At 48.9% G+C, this 13,573-nt stretch overlaps 1 protein-coding gene and 1 long non-coding RNA gene across 2 annotated transcripts in view; one reads left to right on the forward strand and one right to left on the reverse strand.

Moving 5' to 3' along the window:
• Window positions 1–9,168, reverse strand: part of ZBTB17 (zinc finger and BTB domain containing 17) — a 19,761-nt gene extending 10,593 nt beyond the window's left edge. The window contains 3 exon segments of the mRNA XM_006023204.2: window positions 62–238; window positions 1,699–1,905; window positions 8,693–9,168. Of these exon segments, the coding sequence (XP_006023266.1) occupies window positions 62–238; window positions 1,699–1,905; window positions 8,693–8,714 (406 nt within the window). The 5' untranslated portion in view covers window positions 8,715–9,168.
• Window positions 3,461–9,456, forward strand: LOC112550247. The gene is made up of 2 exons (XR_003093970.1): window positions 3,461–4,866; window positions 9,236–9,456. It is a non-coding gene; the product is annotated as an uncharacterized LOC112550247 (long non-coding RNA).
• Window positions 9,457–13,573: the final 4,117 nt, after the last annotated feature.

A 13,573-nucleotide genomic window follows, 5' to 3' on the forward strand; every position in this document is an offset into this window, starting at 1 on the left:
CAACAAGCTGAAGTCAGGAGAGACCCAGCAGGAAGCGGGGAGGTGCGTGGAGTCTTCATACCTGTCACGGCAGGAGGCTCTTGGCTTTCTGCTGGCACGGTGAGAGACTTCAAGGCGTTGCAAGCATTGACGATTTCCTGCATCTGGAGGAAGCCTGCAACTGCGAGCACATCCTCTACGTTCTCAGGGCTGAGGCTCAGCTTCGCCGTGTACATGAACTCCAGGACCTGGCCGAGGCCTGCGGAAGGAGAGAGCCAGGGGCAAAACAACCCCCGGGGCCAAGATGAGTGGCCACTGACAGAGCAGATGAAGAGGCCAGCATCTTAGAGGCTGCATCCTTTAACCCCACGTACACAGAAATCACTCAGACTTCTCCCACACTTCATTTCTAGGTGAGAGCAACGAACAACAACCCCTCGGCTGAACTACTTCTTCTTCCTACTAATCTAGCAATGGGGAGATGCATAATTTTTGCAGGCTGACATGAGCGTGCTATGGGATTTAGCCAGGACGAATGATTAATCATGTATTATTTATTTCTTTTTTCATGTGACATATGCTAGCAAAGGTCACAGCTGCTTACAGCAAGAGAAACAGAGCAACTTAAAAGGGCAGCTAGCAAAAAATAAAATCCTCAAGTCAAGCAGAGGCCCACGACAACATCTTGGCCTTGCTTTGGTTGTTCAGCGCCTGCCCAAACAGAAGGGCCCTGCAGTGCTTCTGAATGGTGTCCAGGCCCAGGCTCTGGCAGCCTCATGAGAAGGAAGGATTTCCAGAGCTGAGGAGCAGCTGCTGAGAATGACTTCCCATGCACCATCACTAAGGTGTTTGCAGGAGTGGTGCTTGGCTGCCCTTAGGGACCGCGACAGGGGGTGAGGGAGAAGGCAGTCAGGCCACTTAGGGTCTTCTGGTCAAAACCAATGCCTTGATTTGAGCCTGGCCAAAACCACCAGACTGGGTGTGGGGAGAAGGGGTTCAGTATGTAACACCAGTACAGACCCCAGGTACAACCCTAAGCCATTATTTCATCTCCTTGTGCTATCAGTTCCCATCTGTAAGATAGGCATGAGGGCTCCTCTTTCCTCCCACTTGTTGTCTCTTGTCTAGAAGCTCTTTGGGGCAGGGGCTGCTGCCCATACTAGTAAATTCTTTCCACCATTTCTGAGTAAACGCTAGAAGAAGAGTGCAGTGATTAATGCCCTGTTCTGCTAATGCTGTTAACTTTCAGATGCAATGAGCAGCATTCTCATCACCCACTCCACGTTCCCAGAGGGAGGAGACGTTTATATGGATAACTGGGATATCTGGGGTCAGGGCTGTGGACACGAACAGCTGTGGAAGAGAGAAAAGCCCCATACTTCAGAGTATAAGACAATCTCTGTCTATTTGTAGAAGAACGTAACAAGGCTTGATTGTCCTGCTGCAGGATGCTCATGCCATCATTGGGGCTGGTGCTCTCCGATACTGGAAGGTCTTCAGGCTCAAGCCAGCCTGTCCATAGGTTCAGGAGAGCTGTCACCATCTCCATTTTGGCCTCACTGTTCTCTAGGCCGTAAGGAACATTTTAAACCAGACTCTAAGCTAGTACAAACTGGCCCAGCTCCACTGACATCCATGGGGCTATGTAGATTTACACTGGCTGAGAACGCAGCCTGTTGCTCAGCTCCGTGGCTGCAGCCCTGGCCTCTCCCCGCCTACCTGCTGCATTGCTGATGTCCAGGTGCACCACGTCCTTCTGATCCACAAAGAGCATCCTGAAGTACTCGCTGCAGGCTGCCAGCACCGCCTTGTGAGCCTTGAAGTCAATGCCGTCCACCACGAAGGTGCAGTCGCACAGCAGGCCCAGCTGCCTCTGCTGGTTCAGCTGCTCCAGGACCTGCTTGCTGTGATGGGGGAAATCCATAGCTGAGGAGAGAAAGCAAAGCCATGTGGGCACGGCTGGACCTAGGACTTTGCAAAGAGGGGGAGCAGATAGCGAAGTGCATTCACAAACACCCTAACGTGGCACAAGTAAAGCAGGGGTATGAGGGCACTGCCAATGCCCAACCACCGCAAGGGGAGGAGGTTGTTGTTAGGATATATTCAGAAGATCCAAAGGACTGTAATACCGATCTATATCTTAAAGAAAAAAATCCTTGTAAATAATTCACACCCATCATGCTGTGCATCCAGGTAGCCTATGTAACTGCATGCACTTCATCTCCTCCCTCCAAGCGAGTCTCTATGGCTGCATCTAAAACCTGCATTAGAAGAACCCTGCGTTTTCCAAATCATGCACTCAGGAGCTAGGAAGGGCCTGATTTAAGGTTGCCCATGAGAAATCATTTCAAGCCCCGTGCTCGCAGTCATTAATCACAGGACCCCAGGGCCTGAGCACAAGGGCGGCAATTATATTTGCTCCTGATTCAACGTGTGGTGCTCGGCTTTCTGTAGTCCACCCCCGTACACCGAATATGAAATCCTGGGCACTCCTATGACATATTCACAGAGACGCCCCTTTGAGAAAAGGCAGTGCCGCTCTGCTGCTGTATGCCTGCGGTTCTGAGGCGCAGAGAGATCGTTTTCCAACGACTGGACAAAACTCTTAAGTGCGCTTTAACTGTTCAATTTGTGAAGTCCAGGGACTGATTTTTCCCACCCCCCAAAAACTGTTCCATGTTTTTACAGTACTTTATAGAGGTCTTGCAGCACAGCCCCAATTGACTCTGGTTGCAGTGGGAGGCTCTCTGCACTTCTGCGAGTCTAGCCCCCGAAATCTCACGGCCTCTGGTGCTAAAACCCTTTCTTTGGGTCCAGTCCTTACTGTCCCCAGAACGGAGCAGGAGAAACAGCATCAAGGCCCACAGCTACTGAGCAGGTGGTACAGGGAATCCTCCGTCTCCTTGCATGCAGTCCCAAACTTGAGAGGGTTTCAGCTACCCCAACCACGCTGCCTCACGCAGCAGATAAGCTTTAAGGAGCAGTCACCCGAGCTGATCGTTATGCTACAGAGCAGATGAACACCTAGCAATATCCCAAGCAGCCCAAGGTTGGGGGCAGGGAGGTTGGTGTTGGAGTACGTGGCTTGTCTTTAAATAACTTGCAGAAGCAATTCTTGCAGAGAGAGGTGTTTTTAGCAGAGGCAAATGCAAAGGGGAAAACTCCGCCTCGGCTAAGTAGGGCTGAGTGCTGTAGCAATCAAAGTGCATCACCAGGTTTCAGCTTCCATCTTGCAGCTGCATGGCAGAGCTAGCATAAAAGCCACTTGGGTGCATGGGGCTGACTGTGATGGAAGGACTGGCCTTAAAACTTACACAGGTTGGACAAAAAGAAAGTCTCCAAAGGACCTGGCGTGTGCTTCTGGAGTTGGAGAATTATACTGTAGGATATGCTTCTGCGTGCAATGCCATGCTCAAAGTCCCTATCCCTCTCCTGTTACTCCTAACCCTTAGCAAACTGAAGAAGCATATGCTGACCTTTTCAGGAAAGCTGTGAAAAAAACACCCCAGGAGTCACTCCATGCTTTTTCCAAAAGGAAGGATACTTGTAGGAGAGAGAGAGAGACACTTGCTCTCCTGAGCTCATCTGCTCACATCGTCCATTCACCACCTGAAGTCATAACCCCGTTTGCGAATCACTCCCCCAGCAGCAAACTGCATTCCTACAGGCTCAGCTCATGGGTTCAAATGAGCAAGGCACATATGCATGCTTAACAATGAATACATCAAAGACTTTGCATTCATACTCAAGCCTCTGTTCATAAAAGACTGGGGAAGAGAGGTAGGAAATTCAAGGTTTTCCAACCAAAACTCACAGAAGCAAATTAGATAAATCCTGTGGAATGATAAAAGCTCAGAATGAAAGACACCAGTAACGTTCAACACACAGTTAAGGTACGTGGAGATCAGTTCGTACGGTGCGTTGGTGGATTTAATAAAGAGGATCGGGTCTGAACAACGTCCCTAGAAGAACCCAACGTTGTCCTTTCTAGCTCCTACCCAGAGGGACCCGAATGAAGAACGTGTGAGCAGACCACGTGGGGAAAGTGTCTTATTTCCAAATTCAAAAAACCAGCTCGACCAAATTGAACTGTTTTGCAAAAAAAAAAAATCTTCCTCTCTGGGCCCAGCCCCCAAATCAGATCATTTTAGGCCTGGTTCAGAAAACTGCTCTGGGGCGAGTGAAGCGCGTGGGAAGAGTCAGGAAGAGAGGCCCCGAGATGAGTTAAGAAGAGTCGCACGCATTTAGCCCTAACGATACTGCAAGTGGCCGCTGTCCTCAGCCAGAGATCTCAGCCGACCAAGCTGCGGGCAACACGGGGTAGGACAAAGTTGCTAAGAGAAGTCGGTTCATTTTTCAAGTGCAAGACAGGGGCTGTCTACACCACCCTGAGCAGTGCCCCAGAGCATCTCTGTGAAAACCCCCTCCTGCTCCGCTGTGCCAAGTCCTGGTACCTCACCCTGGCACACAGCCAGTGCCACTCAAAAGGCAGTGACCTGGCATTTTTTTGGCATGCATTTGCTGGGAACGGGCAGGAGCGGATGGACTTTCACTGCAACACCCCTCAGCACTGTCAGCTGTGATAAAGACATGCCCTTGGACTTGTAAAACCCGCTTATTCCAAGAAGAGACAAGAGAAACAGGGACAGCAAGGCTGAGAAGTGGTCGGCGGCTTTTGGGCATGACGACTGCTGATGACGCGCTTTTGAGACCGGGGTGCCAGCAGAGCGGGACCGCTATATAAAGCAGCCGTGAAGCAACACCGCAAGGAACCACGACCCCGAGGAGTGCAGATCGCTTCCCAATTCCCTGCAACTTCCTTTCTCTCTTGCTCCCCAAAGGGTCTTGGAGCCGCAGAAAGAGATCAGAGCAGCCGGGGTGGATCTGGTGAGCAGTTCTCAGGCAGCGACGCGTGCACCAAGCAGCACAGAAAGCTGTCCTCTGCGCAGCGCTTTTCCCGAGTGAGATGGTCACTTCCCAGGCTCTCAGCATCCCAGGCCGCTCTCGAGTCCCCGGCTGAGCGGTGTGCCTAGCACCTACCCTCCGACAGCTAGAGAGGCTGATACAGAGGGAGCTGTTGGACTCTGTGGGTTTGAAGAGATGTGGGCAGCTACAAACATGCTGGTGAATGCAGACGGGTAATACATGACCCGGGCAGAGTGCTACACACGGGGACAGCCCGCAGCAATAGCCTCTCATCCTGAAATGACTCAGACGTAGGAAGAGCAGCCCTGAATGTAGGTAGGAGGCGATCTGCTCGCTCGCACACGATCATATATTCACTGGTTTCCATGGCACCAGGTTGGCGGGGTGCCCGGGGCAGACAGGAAAGCAAGAGGTGGAGGCTCTGAGCTCAGCTTCTAACCCAAAATGCAAGCCTGAGCTTTAATGCAAAAATCTCTCCGAGCTGTCCGGGCAGGCTCCGTCTTGTTTACTCACGGCACTCAGGCGCGGAGAGATGCGTCTTTCTGCTGCACAAATGCCCCTCGTGTCCTTTGGCTTTTCTGTGCCCGCAATCCTAGCGTGCAACCTGCTGCTCGGGCAGGCTAGAGGCTGCAGGCAGCGAGTACAGCTGACAGAGCGTGCCTGAATAAGCTATGAGACTGGCCATCCCGGGCTCAAAAAATGCACCGAGGCCAGGGCCAGCAGCACCTGGAAACATATAGAGAAAGAAAAGGAGATGGCCTCATTAGCGAGGGACCAGTGCCTCCCTACACTGGTGTTTAGGGGCCGGGCTGCAGTACTGAAGGGGAAGGTGGCTACGTTTTGGTAACCTGCAATGGAGCGGATCGGGGCTCCCCCGAGTGCTAGGCTATCAAGCAATAATTGGACCCAGAGAGATCAGGGTACGTGTGTGTTGTGACAGCGCCTGGCTGGCTTTAAAGAGCTTTGTCATTTTGTGCTGAGGTTAAACACTGCTGTATTTAACATGCATCTGCTGTGCCTCACCGCCGAGCTGATGTGATTCTTGTGATCTTGGAGTCTTCCTTTCCAGCACGCTGCGATGTAACCTTTTCAAAAATTCACAGACCCCACGGTAGCAATTTGCTGCAGGACTTTCAAGGATTTATTAAGGTTACAGTACCAATGAAGCTCAAGAGCGATAATGAGCAGGGAAAGTCAGATGGGTTATAATTAGAGAGAAGACAACAAGTTCCTCTGGCAGGCTGTGATCCACGAGGCTCGGCCAGCGGAAGAGCCCTCCCCTTAGCATTAAGCTGTGAAATGCTGATGCTAACCTCGGTTTTCTCCTGCCAGGAGAAATCAAGATAGTTTCTGTGGCTCGTCCGCAGCCGTCAGAGGATCACGCAGCACGGGCTGAAGGCATTAATCCAGACTGCTAAACCTGAGCACCAAAAAGGGAAGGCTGTTGGCTTTCCACCCACGCGCTCTTTCAAGTTGCCTTCTGTACTCGGAGATGCTTTTCCCTTCAAATACTTGGTTAAGCCCTTCTGAACCGCGCTGACACGAGAGGTTTTGCTCCTGGTAATAATATCACCAGCACACTGCAGTACTACGAGAACCGTTTATCTCTGCCTCTCTCTCAAAAACTTTCAGCCAGCGGTAGATAGCCCTGAAGAGGTCTCAGCTTTACACATGGAGACGCGCTGGGATCTCAAGTGACTTGTGACCCTGGGCAGGATCCACGATGGAAGATCTGGTTCTGGGGTTCAACCACTACACCATCCCTCCTCCGACGGAACATATTCCTGTAATGACACTTGGTAATTAATGGTTTAGAAATAACTTCCACCTCTTTCACTCAGGCTGCTTGTATCCAGCGTTCCCCAGCCCTTTGCAGGTACAAAGTTAACTTAAATCTGAAATGGGAGTCGCTGTGATTAATGCAGTGGTTCAGCGCGGCCTATTCGGCTTCATGGGGCTGCCTGCATTGCAGGAGAGATCAGGAGGGATCCCCATGCCACTCTGCCTTTGCCAGCATGCTGTTGAGGTTTCAGCCTTAACAGAACAAGTCTCCGAAAAGCCCGAGGACCTGGTGATCCTGTATGAAGCAGGAGCTGCTGCCTTCCCTTTTCCAGCTTGCCACGTATCCCAGGAGCAAGTCTGATCTGAGCACCCACCCCTGACATATTCCACCAAGACCTTGCTAGCACGCGCTGCTTGGACTCATAAAAAACCCATGTTCTCCGATATCCTTCCAGGCTGTTATATTCCCCCAGGTAATACAGCCACATGCTTACACTTGCACAACGGGCAATGTGCAGGTTCATTTCAGTCACAGCTCCTTTTGTTACTTCTTTAGAGAAAACTCTCTCTCTTTGCTGGACGCTATCTCCTTTTTGTGATGAGCTAGCTTCTTGCACTGCAACCTGCCGTTACTATAGAGGCAAATATTCCTCCACTCCCATCAGTCTGGTGTTCTCATTACAAAGGATGGAAATTTCCACCAGAAACTGTGAAGTCATGGAGCTGAAGTTCAAGCACATGCTATTTTATTCTGAAGTAATGAATCCCACAAAGCTCCATTACAGCATTCGTTTCCTTTGGGCTCTCAAGACCCCTGCATCAGACTGTCTCAGACCTGGACTTGGCACAGTGCGATGCATTTAAACGACTGCCCTTGTCTCTGCACCTCATTTGCACTTCTTCAGCTGCAATGTGATTTCTTCATGTCCTGGATCTTCTCTCTCTGCTCCTAAACACCAGCAATGCATTGGCTTTGCCTAATTTAGCTGATCCTCCAAAGGTTTCCAAGATGACAGTACACACAGACATATATAGCATGAAGGCAGCCCTGTAATAAGCTGGATAAAATACCTGTAAATACCTGGATGCCTGTAACAAGCCACGCTTATGGCTCCTCCCTGCCTCACCTGCACTATGACCAACACCACCCCTTCCTTGGAAGCACTTAGAGTATTTCAATCCCCGCAGCGGACGCCACATCTCTTTAAAATTAGTTTTCCACCAAGATGTTTCCATCTTCTCTCCGAAATGTGGGCGAGTTTCCTTTACTGACACCCTGCGCCCTTTCAAAATTATGCTGACCCAGGGCCAGCACAAGCAATGCTGAGTGTAAGACCAGCAACAGGCTGAATGCCCAACTTGATCTGAGCCTACAAGGTTTGAAACGGGAGATTTTACCACTGGAAAAAAAGAGAGAATCCCTTTCCACGCAGAGAAATAAGCAACAGCTTCCAGCTCTGGTGCTCAGAGATGGGACTTCAAAATCATGGTACTTTTAGACAGCAGAAGCTCGTTGTAAGTAAATGTTAGAAGCTATTTTGCACGTGAACCATGAGCCTTGTGCAATTGGACTCTGGGTTATTAAGGTATCTCAGCTTTATAAAATAAAGTAGTACAAGAAGCAGTTCTGCCCATCAACAAAAAAAAGTTGTAAAGATTTTCTACAGTGTTTGTTTTTCCAAGCATTAGGCGGCTTAGACAGCACTACCATGCAGTCTGCGTACGAAGGATTTTATTAGTTCCAGGTTAGGGTGACATGCATTACGCTCTTAAATTATAATTTCATGTTCCGTCAATCAAAAGGCACCTCGTATTCTCCATCTCTGTCAAAGGGGTAGAGATTTTCTTAGAAGTCTTAAAACATGATCAGACAACAATACAGAAATCTGCTTGCTAAAATTCCTCAGAGCCCGGTGGGAACCGACTATTACTAACTGAAATCAGGTTATTGGCCCGCACTTCAGGAATTACATCAACATGCTTGCAAGTTCGTAAATATTTTTACCTTTTTTTCCATGAACAAACATCCCCCAAATCCCAGAGTCAGTGGCAGAGATAAGAGCAGTACCCCAGTCTCTCAGTTCGCAGTCCTGGATCTTCTGCTTTGGACCATGCTGCCCTCTTGAATGTCAAGGAGACCTTCTCATCAGGGTTTACTTCCTACGGAACAATTGTTCTATTCATCAGCCAGGCTTATCAGAGGGTCCAGAGTTACTAGAAAAAACCAATTTTAGCATGGCTTTATATTCAAAGGTGATGACTTGCAGATATGCAGTGCCGTTGTGGATTATTGACACGGCTAAAAGATGGGTTTAGTTTAAAATTACACAAAAAAGGGAAAAATAACAGCTCTGGGAAATGCTGGATACATCATTACTGTTAGGTACAATAAGGTGACTAATGCCCATGCCTTTCTCCTGGTGGGGTTCGTCACACCTGACTTGGAAGGCAGATGTCCAGAAAAGCTGGTGACAAGACTAGAGTAATACAACTGCTTTGGTTTGGTCAACTGATCTTTTACAATGTTTTACTTTATTTTGTCTTTCAGATTCTATAACGAATGTGAGGCTGCTGGAACAGCAGCCAGATCCAGTTGATGCCACACTGGTGAACAGTGATATTTTTACCAGGCTACTCGAGCTCAGACCAGCAGCTTACTTAAGCAGATCACCTCCTGTCTAACAACATGCTACTTGCTCTCAGTGAACTGGATACTTATTTCTATGATGCAGCTTTAAAGAATAAATAGCAATAAACAGTAAAAACACACTAATGGCCCAGTGGTGAATGGCTTGGGCCCAACAGCATGCTTCGCCACAGACTCACTGGGCGACCTTGTGCAAGTCACTTAGCTTCTCCAGTTCAGTTTTCCGGTCTGTACGAGGGAGGCGAAAGCATTACTCAGCTTCTGAGCAGCATTGTGAGGATAGTACATTAAGCATTGGAAAGTGCTCAAACAGCATGGTAATAAGGGCCATATACGAGGGAGAGGCCACAGAACTATGCACTTCCAAGTAGCTCTGGACATCTCCTCTCCCACCGAGGTCAGAATCAGAAGGCTTGGCCATCTGCGATAAACTCAATAAAACATTGCCTTTTAGAAGTCCATTCTTAGCATCTGATGAAATAGGCTCATCTATGAAGGTTCATGCCTCGCTGAACCAGTTAGTCTCCAAGGTGACAACCTGCCTGACTTCAGGCAAACATGAAGTCGGGTCTGCTAATAGGTTAGACAATGTATTTGTATAGGACGGTTTGTATAGGGGGTCAGACAGGGGTTGGACTAGGTGTGACCTTTGGAGGTCCCTTCCAGCTCTACTTTTCTATGATTATCTTAACAGCAAAATATAAAACCATTATTCCCAAATCAACCCATTGCCTACCAAGGACAAGTGAGCTGGTTTGCATGTACAGATCTCACTGTCTCTTCTACTCTGGTTCTTAGGCTGTGCCCATCAAAGTGGTATCTAGGCTAAAATAAAGAGTGAGGTAGCTCACACTCAGGAATGAAGCCAAGCTACTAGAGTGACAGCGCTCTGAACTGTACCCTCTCGACAACATACCTGTGCTGCTCTCCCTCTCAATCTCTTGCTGACAGGATTTTTTTATTACCGTTTCAATCACCGTGATGGAAAGCTTAGCATGAGACACCTTCTGTAGTGATGGCACAGCAGCAGTGGGACTGTGGGATCATATGCCTAGGGACATTCGAGTGGTGATCCTTGTTAGCGAGGTTACGCAGCAAACAAATGACACATTTTTTTGGAGTGTTTCAGCCCTGAATTTATGCTTCGTAGTTAAATGTTAATAATTTTCAAAGGACCATAACCTTCATTTTTTTTAAATCTGGTAATTGACATTAGAAATTAGATTAGGATGGTCAAGCCAGTCTGATCTCGCAGTCTGGCTAGTACAGCACACTTCAGAGGAAAGCAGTCTCCATAACCAACAACTACAGAACAGCTTGCTAACAGACATTTCTTTCTAATCCTCGGTAACTTAAGACCGGCTTCGGTATCTTGAAGCACAAGGTTTTATACCCACCCTCTCTTATTTTATCAGTTCATATATAACCAAAGAGGATAATGTTATCCATGCACGTTTAACCTGTTTAAAATTTGTTAAGATTTTGGCTTTGATGTAGCCAAAATGACAATGAGTTCCACAAGCTGACATACCGCATATAAAAAGTTTCCTTCTATCACTTTTAAATTTGTTGTTTTTCAATGTCACTGAACTCCCGCTGGCTCGGGTACTGAAAGGATACAAAGCCACAGACGACTTACTTTCTGTTTATGGTCATTTTCCCTTTTAGTGCACCAACTCCATGCCCCAGAAGGATCCTAATCTTTGCAGACAGATCCTAATCTTGGCAGTCTCTGCAGACAGAAATCTTTCCCTGCTTCCAACTAATTTTGCCGCTGGTCCCTACATGCCTTCAATTTTTGCCAAATTTTTTGACAGGCAACGTGTACTGAACTCAGCTTTCTAGGTTAGAACGTGTCATTAATTTGCATCACTGCATCATCATACTTTTAGTAGAGGCAGTCCTCGACTTACAATGTTTCGAGTTACAACGTTTCGCACTTACAGCATTTCTAAACGGACACCGTTTCAACTTTCTGACATCAGTTTCCACTTTACAACGCTTGATGCGCTGTGACACCACGCCAGCGAACAAGTCGCTGTCACTCATCTCCCTGGAGAACATCTGTCCAAACTTCCTTGGACACTTTCTTTAAGAAAGCAGACTAGACTCTAGAAAAACCTGCAGCTAGGACTCCTGAGACAAATCTAGCCAAGAACCCTTCAAAAAGTCCAGCAAAGTCACCTCAAAGAAGTCCTTCCAAAGCAATATGATTGATAAATACATTAATGTAGCTATATTACTCATCTATAATTATCTGAGTACAAAATTCTGGGTTATTTTTGGTGAAAACGGGGTATCGGGCCTTGGTTCAGGAACTAATCCCCCATTTATAACATTGTTTCCTATGGGAAAAATCGGTTCCGAGTTGCAACGTTTCAACTTAAGGCGCCGTTTTCAGGAACCGATTGTGTCGTAAGTCCGAGGGCTGCCTGTACTCTCTACCGTACTCCTTACGCATCCCGACAGGCTTGGCTCTTTTGGCTTGTCACCGTGCACTGACATAGCAGATGTTTTTCCTGAGCGGTCTACAGTGATCCCCAGCCCCAAGCAGCTGCTATTTTGAGGGGCATGTTGCAGAGATGTGAAAAGAAAACAGTATTATGTGGTCAGCAGTGAAAATGAAGTGATGTCTTTCATGTTCTACCTCAGTGCATGTAACATGTCATGTTAAGTGATGAACCGTGACAGGCAATGAAACTATTGGTAGGAAAGGATCTAATGAACAAAGACCCGCAGAGGTGCACCGTCTTCTCCCTGCACAAATCCCAGTCACTGAGAAGACACTTCCGTTGTGTGTTTGTACCCTAAAGCAGGGTCTGGGCAAAAGCTCTGGTTTGAATGGGCTTTTGCAGCCTGGGGAAGCAGGAAGACGAGGGCTCAGACACCCCCAAGGTTATCTCACACATTGAGACGTCTCACTCCTGTTTCTCATATCAGGCTCTAGCTGCTGAGGTTTCATACTTGGGGTAGTAGATATCTGACAGTTTACAACCCCTGCCATGAGGATCCACTCCCACGTGATTAACATGTGACACGTTGGCTGTGAAAGTGCCCAGTGTACAACCTACAAGTGGTTAGACGCTGATAATTCCCGGCCATAAAATGTCGTAGGAATCAAAGGGCTTGCCTGACTGCGGGACAACAAAGTGCCGGTCCTGGCTAGCGAGGCAGCACTAGAAAAGCCCTGGAAGCTGCTTGATTCTCACCCTGCTCTCACAAGCATCACCTCTCTGACAAGACCCGTAAGCAGCTCAGACACATCCTGACTTCAGAGGTGCCGAAGAGCTGCTATTTCTGTGTCTCGGTAAGAAACGCTCCTTACCATGGGAGCTTCCAGAGCGCTACGTTCAGCAAACCGGTTGCAATTAGCCTTCGATTCCTCCTACAGACACAGGTGAGGAGGTGACGACGTGTCAGGCGTTGGAAAGACCCCCAGCGACATTAGGGAAAGTCACAATTCGGGCTCAAAGAGATCGGCAAAGAAACGCGCTTTACGGATTCGACTCTGCCACCAACTGCGCGGCACCATCCATCAAACTAAGCCAACACGAACTTCTGTAACACCGAGCTTTACTCATAAAACACATGCAGATCGGCTCCGATGCGTCATCGACACAACAGTACGATCTATTTATTTCTACAAAACGCCTCTCCGGCATCCAGGTGCTGCACTAACACCAACGTACTTAAAATGACACATGATACCAAAAAAAACAAATGATACATATATAAATAAATACAACCTAGGGTTCCTCTGCTTTGCCCGGGGAGCTGCTTTTCGAGCGGTGGCTCTCAACCTTTTTTTGCAAAGGGGTTCGGGTTTTGTCGCGGGACCCGTTCGTAAACATCGACGGCCAGTCCCGAACCCAGGCCCTGCAGCGCGAAGGGCACGAGGGGCACGGGGGGGGGGTCCCGAGCTGCCCCTTGCAAGCTGGAGCACGTGGGAAACCCCACGCTTTTCTCCTTTAAAGGAGAATCGCGTTGAAAGTTTGCTCGCGACCCGTCACGTACGAGCCACACGGTGAGAAATGCCGCCGTACGGGATGCCCCGACGCTTTCCCGGCGCGTCGAGACGAGGCAGACGCTCAGCAGACGGGACGCGCCGATTCCCACGGGGAACAAAACGGGGCCGCGGAGGAGCGGGGGCAGAGGGGTGCGGCGCGGATCCGCCGCCGACGGCCCAGCGGACGCCCCACGGCTCCAGGGGGGCTGCGGGAGGGGGGGTCCCCGCCATCG

The sequence above is a fragment of the Alligator sinensis genome, unplaced genomic scaffold (genome assembly GCF_000455745.1).
Source record: "Alligator sinensis unplaced genomic scaffold, ASM45574v1 scaffold512_1, whole genome shotgun sequence".
Taxonomy (NCBI): domain Eukaryota; kingdom Metazoa; phylum Chordata; order Crocodylia; family Alligatoridae; genus Alligator; species Alligator sinensis.